This window comes from Neoarius graeffei, chromosome 15, assembly GCF_027579695.1.
Source record: "Neoarius graeffei isolate fNeoGra1 chromosome 15, fNeoGra1.pri, whole genome shotgun sequence".
Lineage (NCBI taxonomy): Eukaryota > Metazoa > Chordata > Actinopteri > Siluriformes > Ariidae > Neoarius > Neoarius graeffei.
Genome location: NC_083583.1, coordinates 36,728,367 through 36,747,114, shown reverse-complemented (window position 1 = coordinate 36,747,114; position 18,748 = coordinate 36,728,367). Strand labels below are relative to the sequence as shown.

At 41.3% G+C, this 18,748-nt stretch overlaps 1 protein-coding gene across 5 annotated transcripts in view; it reads right to left on the bottom strand.

Moving 5' to 3' along the window:
• The window catches only part of zbtb37 (zinc finger and BTB domain containing 37), a 50,954-nt gene extending 35,381 nt beyond the window's left edge, over positions 1 to 15,573 (bottom strand). For 3 of the 5 annotated variants that reach the window (XM_060941226.1, XM_060941227.1, XM_060941224.1), the window contains exons 1-3: positions 15,111 to 15,573; positions 12,066 to 13,013; positions 11,520 to 11,619 (exon numbers count right to left, since the gene is read on the bottom strand). In XM_060941226.1, coding sequence (XP_060797209.1) covers positions 11,520 to 11,619; positions 12,066 to 13,003 — 1,038 coding nt within the window. In that variant the 5' untranslated portion in view covers positions 13,004 to 13,013; positions 15,111 to 15,573. Of the gene's footprint in view, positions 1 to 11,510; positions 11,620 to 12,065; positions 13,014 to 15,110 lie in introns of those variants that run through there. The other 2 variants (XM_060941225.1, XM_060941228.1) reach the window with 2 other exon arrangements.
• Between the last annotated feature and the right edge of the window lie 3,175 nt (positions 15,574 to 18,748).

Below are 18,748 nucleotides of genomic sequence, written 5' to 3'. Positions count from 1 at the left end.
ACCACAGACACTACAGTCAGGAAGTCAATATCAGAAACACTCATAGTATATAGAACAAAATATACCTGGCCAAAAAGGAAAAATTCAAACAAAGACTGCCCATGGTATACAAAATAACCATCGACTTAGACGTATGGACTAAAAAGGGGCTCACAGCATCCTTTCTTGCAGTCAGTGCTTGTTATTTTAACTCCCAGGATAATTAGGCTGAACACATACTCCTGAACCTAAAGCAAATGGTTCACCCACACACTGCTCAGGCTTATCGCTGTTCTTGTGGAGGAGTGTACAGAACAATGGGGGATCCCAAAAGGGAAACTTCTCACCATTATTCCAGATAATGGAAGCAACATGGTTGCTGCTTTTCATTGCAACAGTGAAGAGAACAACCTCCACGATAGTAATGATGACAGAGAAGACGACAAAAGGTCAGTCTGTGTCCGATATTTGTCATTGATCATTCATACATTTTAGAAATTTTTATACAAGTGTGTACCCAACACAAAACCCAATGCGGTCTTCCCAGATACTGTGACTATTCACCGTTTTAGATATTTCTCCTAAAATGTGATCTACAAATCATTTTTAATATTTTGTGTGGTGATGAATTGTGTGCTAATGTATACTATTAATTATTCCTGGAGGATTTATGAAAAGTCTGTGTTGTGTGTTCCACTTTCCATTATATGTGGTACCTTGGAGAAGACCCTCTGTGTGCTCCATACCCTTCAGCTTCTTGTTAACATGATCCAGAAGGAACTCACAAACAACTTCTGGACAAAGTGAGGTGCCTGGTGAAATGGTTTCTCAAATCATCCATTGTCACAGAGCAGTTTCTGCAACAGTACAGACTCATCCTCAAAGACTATCCAACCAGATGGTCCAGTTCTTATTTGATGAGTTCTCGCGTTCTAGAAGTGAAGGGCCATCTTCCATCAGTAGCGGACACTATAAACTGGGATGGCCTGCTACACAGTGAGTGGCAGAAGGTGGCCATCCTCAGAGATTTGCTCCTTCCATTTTCAGAACACACAAAGCCGAAGTTCCCATCCCTTGTTGTGCCTGCACTATTGGACTTGAGGAATCATTTGTCCAAGTTATCTGTAGCTCATGCCAGGAGCTACAGGGAAGCAGCTATACTGACACAGAAGAGGAGTGTAAATAGGGAGCAATGCCTCAGCGGTTTCCTTGATGCTACGGCTGTCAAGTTCTCTCCTCTTGCTGCAGCTGCATGCTTCGTTGACCCCAATATCAGCTGAAGCCCTTCTTGAAAATAAGGATTAGGGAATTCATCTATCCATCCATTATCCGTAACCACATCCTTATTAAGCTGGAGTCTATCCCAGCTGACTATGGGTGAAACGCAGGGTACACCCTGAACAAGTTGCCAGATCATTGCATGGCTGACACAGAGACAAACAACCATTCACACCTACGGTCAATTTGGAGCCACCAGTTAGCCAAACCTGCATGTCTTTGGACTGTGGGGGAAATCGGAGCACCTGGAGGAAACCCACGCAGACACGGGGAGAACATGCAAACTCCACACAGAAAGGCCCCCCCAATCAGCTGCTGGGCTCAAACCCAGAACCTTCTTGCTGTGAGGCGCCAGTGCTAACCACTACACCACCGTGCCGCCCTATGAGGGAATTCAGAATCTTCTAAAGGCGGCAGAAGACTACATCGTTTGCCACCAAGACTGCAAGTACAAGGGAGGTGACTGCTGATTAAGAGAAAACTGGGGATACAGAGGCTTCAGAGATGATCCATTTGCGAATGCCAACATGGCCTAGATTAAGGTTTTTAAGTGCCAGTTGTTCATCGAGACCCTGGACATCCAAGACTTCTACTATCAGGCAGTAGATTAAGAAATATAAAGGTGGCCTGTACCATGCTGCCAACACTGAGGATTCTGGGATAGAGTTTTGGACTTCTCAGAGTTACATTGTGTTTTCCCTTTTGAAACCTCTGGCCTTGGACCTTCTGGCAATGCCAGCATCACAAGCCTTTGCTGAGCGTACCTTCAGCGTAACCGGTGACCTCTCAAGCGGCCGCTATAACACAGCAAGAACCACTTTGGAAAGAAAGAAGTGCTCTTCTCAAGGTTAACAAGAACTAAAGAGTGTGATGGCTACCAGAGACTGTTTTGAAGATTGGTCATTTCACATGGTGTGCTGCATTAGAGCGAGTGGACATGCACTTAATGTGTAATCATTTAATGTTAATGGACAGAAGAGTGCAGACATTTGTCAACATGCAGCTGGTACAGGAGTTGTTGGGCAGAGTTTTTGTAGCTTATTGGTTCAGATTTTATGAGTAGGCTATTATTCAAAATCCATTCTTTTTCACTTTCAACACCACAAAACAATTAGACATACTTTTTATTTGCATTTTTGCTCATCATGGTTGTTATTCTAGCAAACCATGCCTTGTTTAAACTTTAACTGATTAAATTTTAAATGGCATTACTATGACATGTAAACTAGATTGCTAGACAGTATTTTTGTTAACCTTTAAATTATTAAGTCCATGGAGCACAAATTGTTTTCCTGCTAATGCTGACCTCAGATCCATTTATTTTTAAATGCAAGCAGACTGCAATTAATGTGTGCATACTACAGTATCCTGTGTTGTTAACACTTCAAAATCAATATGCAAATCGGAACATTTTCCATGTTTGTATCTATTCCTTCAATTGATAGCAGACCATTAGACCAGACACTTTCTGCAAAGCTGCATTCTTAATCATTCAACCTGTGTTTTTCATCAGATAAGGACACAATTAAATCTTATGAACTGTGAATAAAAAAAAGAAAGACACGAAAATGTTCAATATGAGGACTTAAAAAAAACAAAAAACCAAGAGTGCTCTGATGCCCCTTTTCCACCAAAGCAGTTCCAGGGCTGGTTCGGGGCCAGTGCTTAGTTTGGAACCGAGTTTTCTGTTTCCACTGACAAAGAACTGGCTCTGGGGCCAGAAAAACCCGTTCCAGGCTAGCACCAACTCTCTGCTGGGCCAGAGGAAAGAACCGCTTACGTCAGCGGGGGGGCGGAGTTGTTAAGACCAACAACAATAACAAGACCGTGAAAGATCACTATTTTTAAGCGACGAGAAGCAGCAGCTGTACAAACGCGAAGTCATCCATTATTATTATTGTTGTTGTTGCTGCTGCTTCTTCCGTGTTGTTTTTGCTTCGATAATCGCGCCAAGGTTTATGCAAACGTAGCGATGTAACTGACGTATACAATGACGTAATGACGTGGCTTCCCTTAGCACCGCGAGCTATGGAAAAGCAAACTGGTTCTCAGCTGGCTCGCAAGTTGAACGAGTTGTGAACCAGCACCAGCACTGGCCCCGAACCAGCCCTGGAACTGATTTGGTGGAAAAGGGGTATGAGAGCACAATATCTCCCACTACAATATATTGCAATATGCGTATGACTGTCCTATAACAATGTCTTCTGCCAAGTTTCATGAAATTCCTCCAAAAATTGAGAGAGGAGTTGATTTCAGAAGGTGAGTACCCTTTCCTGGGACGGACGGACAGACATCGCCACAACATAATCCCCCTTTGGGCCTTTCGGTCAGCGGGGGATAAAAAGACTACAATGTCAGTTTTCGTTGACTAAAACTAGACTAAATAAAAACAGGATGAGATTGACTAAATATGATAAACTCTAACAAGGACATTTTACACAGGACTAACTATAAAAACAGCTGCCAAAATTAAACACTAATTGGACCCAATCCATAAACAAGCCTTCTCTAATGGGACATGGCAGGGGAGCTTGGATGGTGCTCGAGCTGCCTGGGATAAGCAGCTCATCATTAGGTTTGAACCCATATCACTACAGGAAGAAGACCCCCCACCCAAACACACACAAAAAGAAGAAACTGCCTGAACAATGTGGTAGAGACACCTGAAGGGCATCTCCACCCACAGCCATGGACTACAGCCAAGCTGAAGAAGCTTTTATATACATACCACCCTAAATACAAGCTATATGCAGTTAGGTCCATAAATATTTGGACAGAGACAACATTTTTCTAATTTTGGTTCTGTACATTACCACAATGAATTTTGAACAAAACAATTCAGATGCAGTTGAAGTTCAGACTTTCAGCTTTAATTCAGTGGGTTGAACAAAATGATTGCATAAAAATGTGAGGAACTAAAGCATTTTTTTAAAAAAACAATCCCTTCATTTCAGGGGCTCAAAAGTAATTGGACAAATTAAATAATTGTAAATAAAATGTTCATTTCTAATACTTGGTTGAAAACCCTTTGTTGGCAATGACTGCCTGAAGTCTTGAACTCATGGACATCACCAGACGCTGTGTTTCCTCCTTTTTAATGCTCTGCCAGGCCTTTACTACAGCGGTTTTCAGTTGCTGTTTGTTTGTGGGCCTTTCTGTCTGAAGTTTAGTCTTTAACAAGTGAAATGCATGCTCAATTGGGTTGAGATCAGGTGACTGACTTGGCCATTCAAGAATATTCCACTTCTTTGCTTTAATAAACTCCTGGGCTGCTTTGGCTTTATGTTTTGGGTCATTGTCCATCTGTATTATGAAACGCCGACCAATCAGTTTGGCTGGATTTGAGCACACAGTACGTCTCTGAATACCTCAGAATTCATCCGGCTGCTTCTGTCCTGTGTCACATCATCAATAAACACTAGTGACCCAGTGCCACTGGCAGCCATGCATGCCCAAGCCATCACACTGCCTCCACCGTGTTTTACAGATGATGTGGTATGCTTTGGATCATGAGCTGTACCACGCCTTCGCCATACTTTTTTCTTTCCATCATTCTGGTAGAGGTTGATCTTGGTTTCATCTGTCCAAAGAATGTTCTTGCAGAACTGTGCTGGCTTTTTTAGATGTTTTTTTAGCAAAGTCCAATCTAGCCTTTTTATTCTTGAGGCTTATGAGTGGCTTGCACCGTGCAATGAACCCTCTGTATTTACTTTCATGCAATCTTCTCTTTATGGTAGATTTGGATATTGATACGCCTACCTCCTGGAGAGTGTTGTTCACTTGGTTGGCTGTTGTGAAGGGGTTTCTCTTCACCATGGAAATTATTCTGCGATCATCCACCACTGTTGTCTTCTGTGGGCATCCAGGTCTTTTTGCATTGATGAGTTCACCAGTGCTTTCTTTCTTTCTCAGGATGTACCAAACCGTAGATTTTGCCACTCCTAATATTGTAGGAATTTCTCGGATGGGTTTTTTCTGTTTTCGCAGCTTAAGGATGGCTTGTTTCACCTGCATGGAGAGCTCCTTTGACCGCATGTTTTTCTTCACAGCAAAATCTTCCAAATGCAAGCACCACACCTCAAATCAACTCCAGGCCTTTTATCTGCTTAATTGAGAATGACATAACGAAGGAATTTCCCACACCTGCCCATGAAATAGCCTTTGAGTCAATTGTCCAATTACTTTTGGTCCCTTTAAAAACAGGGTGGCACATGTTAAGGAGCTGAAACTCCTAAACCCTTCATCCAATTTTAATTTGGATACCCTCACATGAAAGCTGAAAGTCTGGACTTTATGTCCATTATATAACTATAACTTGAATATGTTTCAGTAAACAGGTAAAAAAACAATTTGTGTCAGTGTCCAAATATATATGGACCTAACTGTATAAGCTTATATAACCTATATATCAGGTATATCAGCTTTCCTCATTAACCTCAAGCTGAGAATATTTAAATGCTGGCAAAACCAGACAGCTGAGACACACGTAATGGCAGCTTGATTCAGACTAGAATGCATGTGCATGGTTTTCAAGTAGTGATACAGGTTAGATAAAAATAAGCAGCTGGTTATTAGACACCTAAAGCCTCGGTCACAACCGGCCGTACGTGCTCCTACAGCCGGTCTGTGCAAAAAACGCAAGAAACGCACGGAGGGCGCGCGTGTGATGTGCTGATTTTCGAGCCGTAGACTGGCCGCAGAGGTTCTTTGTCATGTCAAACAAACTCTACGGGCGCTTACGTTTTTTTCAGGTTGCAAGACAAACTTACGGCCAACGTGCGTCTTTCTCCACGAACAACAACAACAAAAAAAGCAGCGATTTGGGAAACGCCAAAAATTGCACGGCCAAAGAATCGTATGTCCGGTTGTGACCTAGGCTTTAGTGAAGAAAGGAAACTCCTCAGCATGTAATAGAACATGAGAAAGTAGAAAGAAGATCTCTTCCAAATAAGGAACTCCGATGGATGAAGGATGGCTGGAGTGATTCCATGCTATCAATGGTTGAATAGAGAGTTATCGCAAGGACCAATTCTGAGTTAAATGTAGCTTAATAATTAGCAAGCATTTGGTATCTGAGCCCAAAATGACCCAAATGAAATCATTGTTGTGAAACATTTTTTCAATGATGGGATACGGGCTCATCAATGATGAACTGAATCAGTGTTCTGGCAGCCTGATCCTGATGAGTTCATTGCAGTCATTCCATTTTGGTATGGGAGCCAGATGGAAGTGAAGGTAGGCCAACACTGGGCCATTACTCATTTGCTATTCAGGGAAAGATGTTGTATAGCCAGCATAGAAGCGGGTGGAGGGTTGTAATCACCCAGTGTAAAAAAACGGGTGCTTTCAAAGACTGTCTGATCATACTGGGGGGACTTCAAAGAGGCCAGTATTAAATTACACGTTCATTAATTAATTACTGAGCACCAATGTGCCTGATAAACACCAAGCAGTCCTGGGCAAGCAGAGGGAGAAACCAGATAGGATATCCCAATGTCTGGTAGGTGCAACTTCTTTGGAAAAACCAAGATGAGTAGCACAGGCACAATCACCATTCAGGGACTTTCATGTAAATATGGACAAGCAGTAGATGCATTCATATTCTGTTTAACAAACAAACACTTTGTTGTTAAGAACCTTAACAAAATCAGGAGCAAGAATATCATGCACTCCTTAGACCTTCTGCAGACGTTAACTAGATCAGAAACTGCATAGTGAATAGAAGTTGCAAAACTGAGCACAGCAGAGCACTGAGATGCAGATATCTGGTACCGGCAATGGTCCTCTGGGACAACCAGTGGCCCCATCAGCAGATGTCTGAGAATACCAGTGGACCTCTGTGGAACTATTCAACTAGTGAAAGAGAATTTGAGACATGCCTATTGAAGTCTAGAAATTTTAGCCAGACTGGAAACTTTCCAAGGCAAACATACTAAAGACAAGGGTGCCTAATGAAGCCTGCAATGAACTCATGATGACCAAATGTATCTGCCCAAAGCTATGCACGTGGGAAGGACAGAGAATGCTCCTGGAGAACCAGGGATCCAGAAGTCCTGGAATTCGAACCCAAAGACCCTTTTCCCATTACTCGCCAAGGACCAATAGAACTCCCTCCTGCCAGAAGCTATTGAATACAGATGAAGTCTGAAACTCCTCTAACCCTTCTAGTATAGTATAAAAGATGTTTTTCGTCTGACAAAGCTTCTTCTGTCTGAGTCACTGCACAAGAACTTGCCAAACTGCAAACTTTTGTTTCTTCTGCCTTTCCCTATGATTATTATGTCTGCATGGGTTCTGACCCTGCCTTGGACTCAAACCATACATTTTTTAGAAAAAGCATAAATAAAACGATTCAGAGATTCCATCCAACCACTTTTGGCTCCCAGCATTAGAAAGCCACTTTGCAAGCAGAGGTCAGCTTTTTCTGTGTTATTAAAAGGAGCCTCGGAGCCTATAGACATTACCAGGCTTAAAAAAGAAATACATTTGCCTAGTTTTAAGGTATTTGTGACAGAAAGCCTTTAGGGCAGCTTGACCAGAAAGCCAGAGGTCTTCACCATAAAGGGATGGTTTTGCTGCAGGTATTCATTCCAGGCAAATAGGATCTAATAGTCATTTAACAATATCAATCGATTACAGAAGTAGAATCAGCTGTGCTCCTGGTTGGCTGGAATGAAAACCTGAGAACCCTGACATTAAAAGCAAAAATTGTTCCTGCACACTTGAGGTAGTTGGCAAAATTACACACACTGTTTTCTTTCTTGATACCAAAAATGATAGCGATCCAGAAACCTGGAGCCAAATATTTTTAAAACCACTATAGCTATCAGCATGACTCGCACAAAACCACAGCCTTCTTTACCGAACTAGAGTCAAACCAACAAGCAAAACGATTACAGTATAAATGTGTGCAAAATGAGATAAATTTAAAATAAAAGAATTGTAATTTCAGTAAAATATCTAACTACTCATTGAGGTTATAAACTTGCCAACTTCTATTATTATCATCATCAACTCGTTTTGGTTCTTACACTACAAACAATTCTGATTTTTCAGGCCAGATTCTGTTACAGAAATGGATAGGATTTATTCTCTCTTCCCTTCAACTACCAATCCAGCAGTTTCTGCTTTGATCAAACTGACAGTGATACTGGATATCAGATTGGTGATGTCGCCAATCAAAATCTATTCATGTTGCACAGATGTATATTCAACATTAAAATTTAAACAGTTTGCAAGTTATTTTCGGTACAAGTCACCCTAATTTATATCATCCATTATCCGTAACCACTTATCAAAGTATATGAAATGCATATTATTTGCTGATGATACAAACATCTTTTGCGCCGGGGACAATGCACAGCAGCTTATGGAAACAATCACAACCGAAATGAATAAATTAAAAAGGTGGTTTAACGTAAACAAATTGTCATTGAATTTGAGTAAAACAAAGATTATGTTATTTGGAAAATATAAGTCGAACCCTCAAGTTGAATTGAAAATTGACAACATAACCATAGAAAGAGTGTATGAAATAAAATTTCTGGGTGTGACTGTTGATCATAAAGTCTGCTGGAAACCGCATATTAATCATGTTAAAGCAAAAATAGCAAAGATTACTGCAATTTTGGGGAAATCAAGACACATTCTGGACTATAAATCACTACATACTCTGTATAATGCACTCATACTTCCATATCTGAGCTACTGTGTGGAGATATGGGGTAATACCTACAAATCTAACCTGCAGCCGTTATGCACATTACAAAAAAGAGCAATAAGAATGGTCAATAATACGGGATATCTTGAGCATACAAACGCATTATTCGTAAAAGCACACACTCTGAAATTCACGGATCTGGTTAAACACAAGACTGCACAAATTATGTATAAAGCAAGACATAACCTTCTTCCGGGTGAGGTACAAAATACGTTTATGGAAAGGCAGGGAGGGTATAACCTGAGAGGGGAAATGAATTTTAAGAGAGTAAATGTTAGAACAACTATGAAAAGTATGTGCATAACAGTCTGTGGGGTGAAATTGTGGAATGGTCTGGAAAATGAACTCAAAAATAGCACCAACATAAAACTGTTTAAAAAATTATATAAAAACATGTTAATAAAAATATATGAGAATGAGGACAGGCAGGCTATATAGGTGATGATGAAATTGAGAGTAAGTCTGTGACTGGTCTTCTTGTATTTAGTGTATAGCTATAGGTATGTGTATATGTATGTACTGTATATATGTATTGTATATGTGTGTCTATATGCATAACAAGTATCTGTATATATGATTTTATCTGGTCGATATTATACATGTTGGTATGTTTTCTTTTTTGTCTATTGCTTTTGTTTTCTTTTGTATATATAGTTTATTATGGTGGAAAGTGACATTTGATTAGCGGTGGTATAGAGGGTTAGGATTGGATAAGTTATTACTTCTTCCTAATCCTTTCTGAACATTGTTATGTTATTGCCTTGTGGCTACGCTATTCTGTTTATGACGACGTTTTGATTATTGCATTTTTTATTTCAATTTTTATTTTTATATATCTTTCTTCTTTATTGTTCAGAATAAAGTAATCAATCAATCAATTATCCTGTGCAGGGTCACAGGCAACCTGGAGCCTACCCCAGCTATGGGCGAGAGGCGGGGTACACCCTGGACAGGTCGCCCGGTCATCACAGGGCTGACACAGACAACCAACCATTCACACTCACACCTACGGTCAATTTAGAGCCACCAATTAGCCTAACCTGCATGTCTTTGGATTGTGGAGGAAACTGAAGCATCCAGAGGAAACCCACATGGACACAGGGAGAACATGCAAACTCCACACAGAAAGGCTCCCGTCAGCCACTGAGCTCGAAACCAGAACCTGCTTGCTGTGAGGTGACAGTGCTAACCACTACACCACCGTGCTGCCTACATCACCAACCTCCTTGCTTTAATATGCTATTAAACTGTTTTTTTTTTCCTCCATATGCAGACATGTTAACTGTATACCCAATCAGCTAGAACATCAAAACCACCTGCCTAATATTGTGTAGGTTCACCTTGTGAAGCTAAAACAGCGACTCACTGAGGCATGGACTCCACCAGACCTCTGAAGGTGTGCGGTGATATCCAGCACCAAGACGCTGGCAGCAGATCCTTCAAGTCCTGTAAGTTGCAAGGTAGGGCCTCCATGGATCGGACTTATTTGTCCAGCACATCCCACAAATGCTCGATTGGACTTAGCTCTGGGGAATTTGGAGGCCAAGTCAATACCTTGACCTCCTTGTCATGTTCCTCAAAGCATTCCTGAATTTTTTTTGCAGTATAGCAGAGCACATTACCCTGCAAAAAAGAGCCCATTGCCATTAGGAAATACTGCGGCCATGAAGGGGTGTACTTTGTCTGCAACAGTGTTTCAGGAGGTGGTACATGTCAAAATAACATCCGCATGAATGCCAGGACCCAAGGTTTCCCAGCAGAACACTGCCCAGAGCATCACACTGCTTCTTCTGGCTTGCATTCTTCCCACAGTGCACCCTGGTAGCATCTCTTCCCCATGTAAACAACGCACACACCTGGCCATTCACATATCAAAGAAAATGTGATTTACCAGACTAGGCCAGCTTCTTTCATTGCTCCATGGTCCGGTTCCGATGCTCACATGCCCATAGTAGGCGCTTTCAGCGGCGGACAGGGGTCAGCATCGGTGCACTGATCGGTCTGTGGCTACACAACAAGGTGCGATGCATTGTGTGTTCTAACGCCTTTCTTTCATAGCCAGCGTTAACTTTTTCAGCGATATGCGCAACAGTAACCTCTGTGGGACTAAACCAGATGCGCTTTACACTCCACATGCATCAGTGAGCTTTGGGCACCAGTGACTTTCACCGGTTCACTGGTTGTTGGACCACTTTAAATAGGTAATAACAACTGCACACCAGGAACACCCCACAAGACCTGCCGTTCTGGAGACACGACAGGACCCAATCGTCTCGCCATCCTAGTCTGGCTCTTGTCAAAGTTGCTCACTTCCCCGTTTTTCCTGCTTTCAACACAAACTTCGAGAACTGTCTGTTCACTTGCTGCCCAACATGTCCCACCCTTTGACAAGTACCACTGTAATCAATGTTTTTCACGTCAGTGATTTTAATGTTATGGCTAACTGGTGTATATTTACTGTAATACAGTTATCTAAATAACATGACATGCTTTTTAAACCATGTGATCTAAACCCTAGCCAAGTCTCCTTTTTTCATTGTACCTGAGAGCTAGGATGCCTCTGATCGTCCACTCTTCCTGGAGACTCGCTTTTGGCCCTCGGTCTTTCAGCCATCACCACCACACTGCCTGTTGGGCTAAACCTGATACACACAGAACAGCTGCAATGAGCATTTTTAGAAAGAAAGAAAGAAAGAAAGAAAGAAAGAAAGAAAGAAAGAAAGAGAATTGGTGAAAGAGAAGGCTTTCTAATGAGCACAAAAATTCTCGTAAAATCATGCAAGTGATAAACTTGACCCATCACAACACACCATTACAGGGCTTATAATGCTTTCAATAAAGACCAAGATCTAAATACCAATATGACTAAAATATCTATTAGCAGTTAAAGGAGCATTACTCATTCCCCAGGCACTCTATTCGTTTAATAGCAGTCATGTGATTTTCCCCTTTCTTAATACATATCCATACACAAGAATTACCAAGTCACATGCCTCTTAAGCTAGTGGAGTGCTTTTTCTGCCTAGATATTGAATCAATGTCACTGAGTCTTTAAAATGTTCTCTCTCTCTCTCTCATATACACACACCTCTCAGACTCGCTGAAGCTGCTGGATGGCTGAGAGCTTTTGGCTCTGGATGCGCCAGTAATGAAGCCCTCCTGCACCAGCGTGCTGCGTCCTGAGGTGTCAATCATCACAGTAGGCCCCTCCTCTGTCCCGCTCCCTTCCTCAGCTGAGGCTTGAGTCTCTGCCCCCATCCACTCCTCCATGCGCTCAGTCTTGATGCGCAGGCCTTCCACAACATGCATGGTCTCATCTCTGCTTCTCTCCATGTCAGGCCCTGCCTCAACGTACCACTGCCCCGCCCGGTTAATGCGCAGTATGGGTTCATTCACGGCACCCACAGCTTCAGGCCCAAGCCCGCTGTGCTCTACGATCTGTGGGCTCATGGATTCCCCGGGTGGGCTGACCTCCCTGATTTCACTCACTTCCATGACCCCAGCAGCAACTCCATGTGTAGCCAGAACTCTGGAACCACCATGCCTGGGGCTGAGTGAGCGCGAACCACCCCTCTCAGCCTCAATGGTTCGTCCCGTGCCCCGACGACCACGCAGCTCCTCCTCCACGTCAGCCAGGCTGATCTTGAAGTGGATGCCCTCCAAAATTTGCGTACAGCGGTCAATGATGTGCTGCATCTGCAGGAAGCTAGCAGCTGTCAGGTAGCTGATGATGTCCGCCAGCTGCAAGCACAAGCGGCCCGTGTAGCAGAAGGAGAGGAGCTGCTCAAACACAGACGGGTTGCGGATCACTGACAGAGACACGGTGCTCATTTCACTCAGTGCCATGTGGTCCCGGAAATAGGGTGAACTGGCAGCCAGGACCACCTTGTGGGCACGGAAACTCTGGCCCTGCACGTTCACTACAATGTCGCATAGCCGGCCCTGCATGCGCAACTGGTTCAGGTGGGACAGGACAGAGTTGCTGAAGTCAGGGATGTCCAGCTGAATGCTTCCTGCTCGCTCCATGTGACCTGCACTTAAAAAAAAAAAAAAAAAAAAACTTTAATGAGATGAGATGGAAAATTATTAGTAGACACATTTCAGGTTGGACTGGAATCAGACTTGACATTTTCTGATCCAAACAGGTCTAATATTGACTGGCACGACATCGATCATGGATGTGACAAGGGTTGCATCAATACCATTTTTTCCAGACTGAGCACAAGCACACCTTCAATACCATCACGCGTGTGTGTGTGTGTGTGTTCATGCACTTAGGCTACTACACTTGTTCTTTCTTACATTAGTGTGTTGATTTTAACTTAAGTAGCTGGCTACATTAGTTTTATTTCTGTTTCCAGTTGAGAGCACGCTGTGTGCATTCTGGCTGCCGCTTCTCACTCAAGCTTTTTCTTTTTTGTGTAGTTTGATGTTTGTTTGAGTGTTCTGTCCGCCGGTTGTGGTGTGGCTCCGGACCCGGTTTTGGGCGTCGGTTCCCTCCAGGCCTTGGTCCGCTGTGGGTGATGCCTGTGCTCCTCGCTATGGACTGCAGTGAGCTTGTTGCTCTTTATACATCAGGGTTGTCCAGCACTCTGTTGCCCCTTTTCCACCAAAGCAGTTCCAGGGCTGGTTTGGGGCCAGTGCTTAGTTTGGAACCGGGTTTTCTGTTTCCACTGACAAAGAACTGGCTCTGGGGCCAGAAAAACCGGTTCCAGGCTAGCACCAACTCTCTGCTGGGCCAGAGGAAAGAACCGCTTACGTTAGCGGGGGGGCCGGAGTTGTTAAGACCGACAACAATAACAAGACCGCGAAAGATCGCCATTTTTAAGCGACGAGAAGCAGCAGTTGTACAAACACGAAGTCACCCATTATTATTGTTGTTGTTGCTGCTTCCGTGTTGTTTTTGCTTCGATATTCACGCCAAGGTTCATGCAAACGTAGCGACGTAACTGACATATACAGCGACGTAATGATGTGGCTCCCCTTAGCACCGTGAGCTATGGAAAAGCAAACTGGTTCTCAGCTGGCTCGCAAGTTGAACGAGTTGTGAACCAGCACCAGCCCCAAACCAGCCCTGGAACTGATCTGGTGGAAAAGGGGTATATGTGGCGGTGTTCCTGTGCTGTTCTGAGTGATGTTGCCCGGTGGCTGTGCAGGTGGTTTGGGACATACCAGAGCTCTGTGCGGCAGTGCTTCTGTACTCACTTTATGGATCTATGGTGCAGTGTTCTGAGCGATGTTGCCCAGCAGCATGGTGGGATTTATCTTTGTGCGCCTTTTGGTGGGACTGTAGTAGCTACGCCATTGGACTCACATCCTGACCCTCTTTTGGTGGACTATTTTTCCCCCTCGATTTTAAAGCGGCCTTGGGTGTGAGAAAGGTGCTATATAAATTGAACTGATTATTATTTTCACTTCAGAAAAGTGTTTCTTTACAGCATGTTTTGTTGTTTTTGTAGTTTCAGAATCCCTTGTTGTCAATGTCTGACATTAACATTACAGGCATTTAGCGGACACTCTTATCCAGAGCGACGTACAACATACCCAGAGCAGCCTGGGGAGCAGTTGGGGGTTGGGTGCCTTGTTCATTCCTGCTGGTCCAGGGGATTGAACCAGTGACCTTTTGGTCCCAGAACTGCTTCTCTAACCCTTAGGCCATGAATTCCTTAGAACGTCATACTGAGGGGTCAGAGCTGTTATACACGCTCACCTAGCATCGTCTGGACACATTTTTTCTCACTTAGCTAGTGTTTGCTGATAGTAATGAACCCTTTGTGCTTAGGATGTTTTATCAGGTTACTTGTACTGTAGGAAGAGGATTCAATCCGTTTCGCTTTAATCATCATTAATTTGTAAAACATGTCCAGACTGCTGCCATGTTAAAGACAGAGTGCACTGGGCTTACACCACGCCAAACAACAGACGCTTACAGATGTGCATGCTGCTGTCCGATACTCAAAGCTCCGGGATCTGTATCGCAATGAAAATGTAGAAAGTCGTATCGGTGAACCCGTAATTATGAAGGCTAGTCAAATAAACGCGCTCTACACCACCATTCAGGACACTATTGACACAAACTATGAAAATATAAAGTAAATAATGACAAACCAAACACGACAAAACAAATACTTACCTTTTCCTAATATCAAGCACAAACTCGCACCCTAGTTTTTCGGCACTTGGACGTTTTATGGCTACAGTCGGCGATCCGGTAGAGAAACGCTTCTGAGATTACTTGTTAATTGTGAAGTTAACATTTTCGCTTGCATAGATGAATGTGGATAATGAGCGGTGTTTGGCTGCTGCTTTGCTTTGGGCCATTTCGGTGCAGCTCGGTCACTGCAGCTGAAGCCAAACCGAAAAAAAAAAAACCCCAGCTACAGGGAGGCGCCTTGCCTCTCTCAGCGCCAAATAACACCCAAAACCGACACGATATAAACCCGTTTTCTCCTCCCTCACACGGATAGCACTTACAGGATTACATCAGCGTCCGTCTATTGCTTCCTAGCCGCTTAATTTTTTTATTTAATGCCCCCCACGTTACTGTTCTTTCCCATTTCTTCCCCGCTCTCATATTCCCCATGTATGAAAATGAGTCGATGTGCAGATTCTACACGGAATTCTGGGAAATGGAGTTCTCTACCCAGCTTCAGTACGGCGCAGAAAAGTAACGAAACGACTAACGAGGACTCGCTTTCCCATGATGCTTTGCGGTTATGGTACAGTTAAAGGAAGGGAGGTGTAGTTTGGTTGCATTTCTAGGACTTGCCCTTTTTTTTTTTTAACTCCTGACCAAGGAAATGGACAAAATGACTGCATTATATTAAAATTGTTCTGAATATTTGGCCAGTTTAGTGCGAATAATTAAAACAAAATACAAAAATACTGACTATCGAGCGAGCTCAGAAACGGTTTCTCTTTGAAAACATGATACATCTCTGAAATGTAGTGAGAAAAATAATGAAATATGGCTTTACCTCTGAGAGAGTTGGGCTGATTAAAATTACATCAATTTCATATCACTTTTAAATTATTATTATTATTATTATTTTTATTATTATATCCGCAAACCATTTAATTAATGCAAATGTTAAATTTTTTGATCTCTAAATTTGTAGTTTATTTCTTATATATATATATATATATATATATATATATATATATATATATATATATATATATCTCCTTTTTTTGTATACTTAGTACTTTTGCACTACTCCTTCACTGCCTTATCTTTTTCTCTTTATATATTTTGCTGCTGTAACAATGTAAATTTCCCCTTGTGGGATAATAAAAGGCTATCTTATTATTATTATTATTATTATTATAAATGTTCCAATGACTATTATAAATGTATATTATATTATATTACATTACTTTATCTGCCAAGATTTCTTTAAAACTTTAGCCTTTTTGTATTTAATAAAAGCAATGTATGTGTTTACTTGTAAAGCCTGATATGTTTAAGATGAAAATGTCATTAAAATGCAGCTTTAAACATTTTGTTCACAGTTAACTAAGAATTACAGACAGTTCTGTCACATTTTACTTTTAATTAACAAATTAAAATCACGCACTTAGAACAAAATACACTTAGAACTTGTATTTTAAAACAAAAATATCGTTGACATATCATGTGCAGTTTAACATGCTTTATGTGCAAAATTAAAAACAAAAGTAAATACTCAGTTAAAAGCCATCACATAAGTAAGTCAGTGCAGATAACATAAAACATTGAAACAAAATGTTAAAAAATTATTAAAGAATTAAACAAAAAAATACATAGTTAAAATGGTATTCAAAGCAAAATCAGGGCTGATAACAGAGAACAATGATGAGTGATCACTAATCTTTATCACAGTGCAACAGTTTCCTCTTTTTCTGTTTACTCAAACCCATAGAAATATAAATGTGAAGTAATAAATGTAATTTATTACTACAACAATTATATGGTAGATGAAAAAAAATCAATATTTAGGTGTATAAATTAGTTTATCAATATGTGTGAAAATCTAAAGTCAAATTATTACAAAATGCAGAGTATTTTCTAATTAGTAAAACAAACAACTATATTTATATTATATACAATAAATACATTGCATTACACATAGAGTGACAAATACACCAGTGTGTGTGTGTGTGTGTGTGTGTGTGTTTGAACATTAAACGAGAACAAATGCTCCATCGAGCAGGATTGATTGTGATTGTATTTTCAGGTTGGATCCTCCAGGTGGCGCTCTCTGAGCAGAAATGTGATCACACGCGTGTGACTATTAAACTTTTCTGTGGCCTAACAGGACATATTTTCGGTCACATTCTTATTTGTGTATATGTGTATGGTGCTGCAGTTTCCTTCACTTTTTACTGCATAGGGGAGAGTGGGGTCAGTTGTAACACTATTATTGAGGCATAGCCAGATGTGTCTGTGAAGATTCTTAGTTATCCAGGTCATAGTAAACTGTGGGTGGTAAAAGACAGCAACTGGACTTGCTTGAAGATTCTTGAAGACGTTTCACCTCTCATCCGAGTCGGATGAGAGGTGAAACGTCTTCAAGAATCTTCAAGCAAGTCCAGTTGCTCTCTTTTACCACACACAGGCATAGCCAGACTTTTACAACTGGGTGGTAAGATTATATCCAGTGACTTTACTGGGGAGGCAAATGGAGCAGATACTAATTTGCATCCAGAGTAAATGCCATAATGTGCTACCCCTGTCTGTGTATGGCCTGAATAGCATCCAAATCAGCCTTAAAAGGCACAAGGCTAAACTGGATTGCATTAATGAGCTACAAACAAATCATATCTAAAATAACTGTCGGCTACATCTTATGAAGTATACTAACATTACAAATTCAATATTGTTATCTAATAAGCTATTTTAAAAATCCGATGTTATACCTCTGACTCATGAATATTGTTAATGTAAAAGATGTGGGGTGAGGGAGTAGTCCTCTAAGCTTGTTTCTTCCTCCATGACATTTCTGTTTTGACAATCCTCACCATTGAACAACGATGAGTTCCTTCATCTAAACAGACCATTTTATCTTTATTTTGGAGGCAAATGGAAAGCGAATAGATGAGTTTTGATAACTGTGTAGTCAATTATCTTATGGCGTGATTGATTGTTGACAATGCTAAGCTGGTTAATTAGCATATCGGACTTGATCATGGCTGATAGTGTTGGGGTCAGTGTTTATTTAACAAAACACAAGAACTTCAGTTTCTTGAAAAAACGGTTTCCTTCCTGGAAAACATCTCATCATAATAAGGATAAAGGTCAAAGGCCTAAACAGATTACCTAGTAGTTATATGACTGATGGATTTGTTTGTCATGCTGTGCCCAACATTTATGCACCCACTTAAGTATATGCTTTAGCAAAGAAAGTGCTTTATCTGATGCAGAAATTCTGCAACGAGAAAATAATTCTTTACCTAATGATAAAATAATTAGCAAAAATATACTTATCTCTTCCACAGATTTAATGAACTGAAATGTTACAACTGACCACACCCATGACTCCTTTGATTGACTTGTATATAACCTCTAATAGTAACATAAAAAGGTTTTTTTTTTTTTTTTTTACTTATGAATGAGTTACCAGGCAACTGCACTTGTATAATATTTTGATTAGGAAACAACCAAAATAATGTGATAAATGTTGCAACTGACCTCACATTCTCTGATATTTATTCATGTTTCAGCTTCTTCATACTTCTAACACTCAGTGTAGTTCACATTCATGTAATTTCTAGTGAACTTCTCGGTTAAAA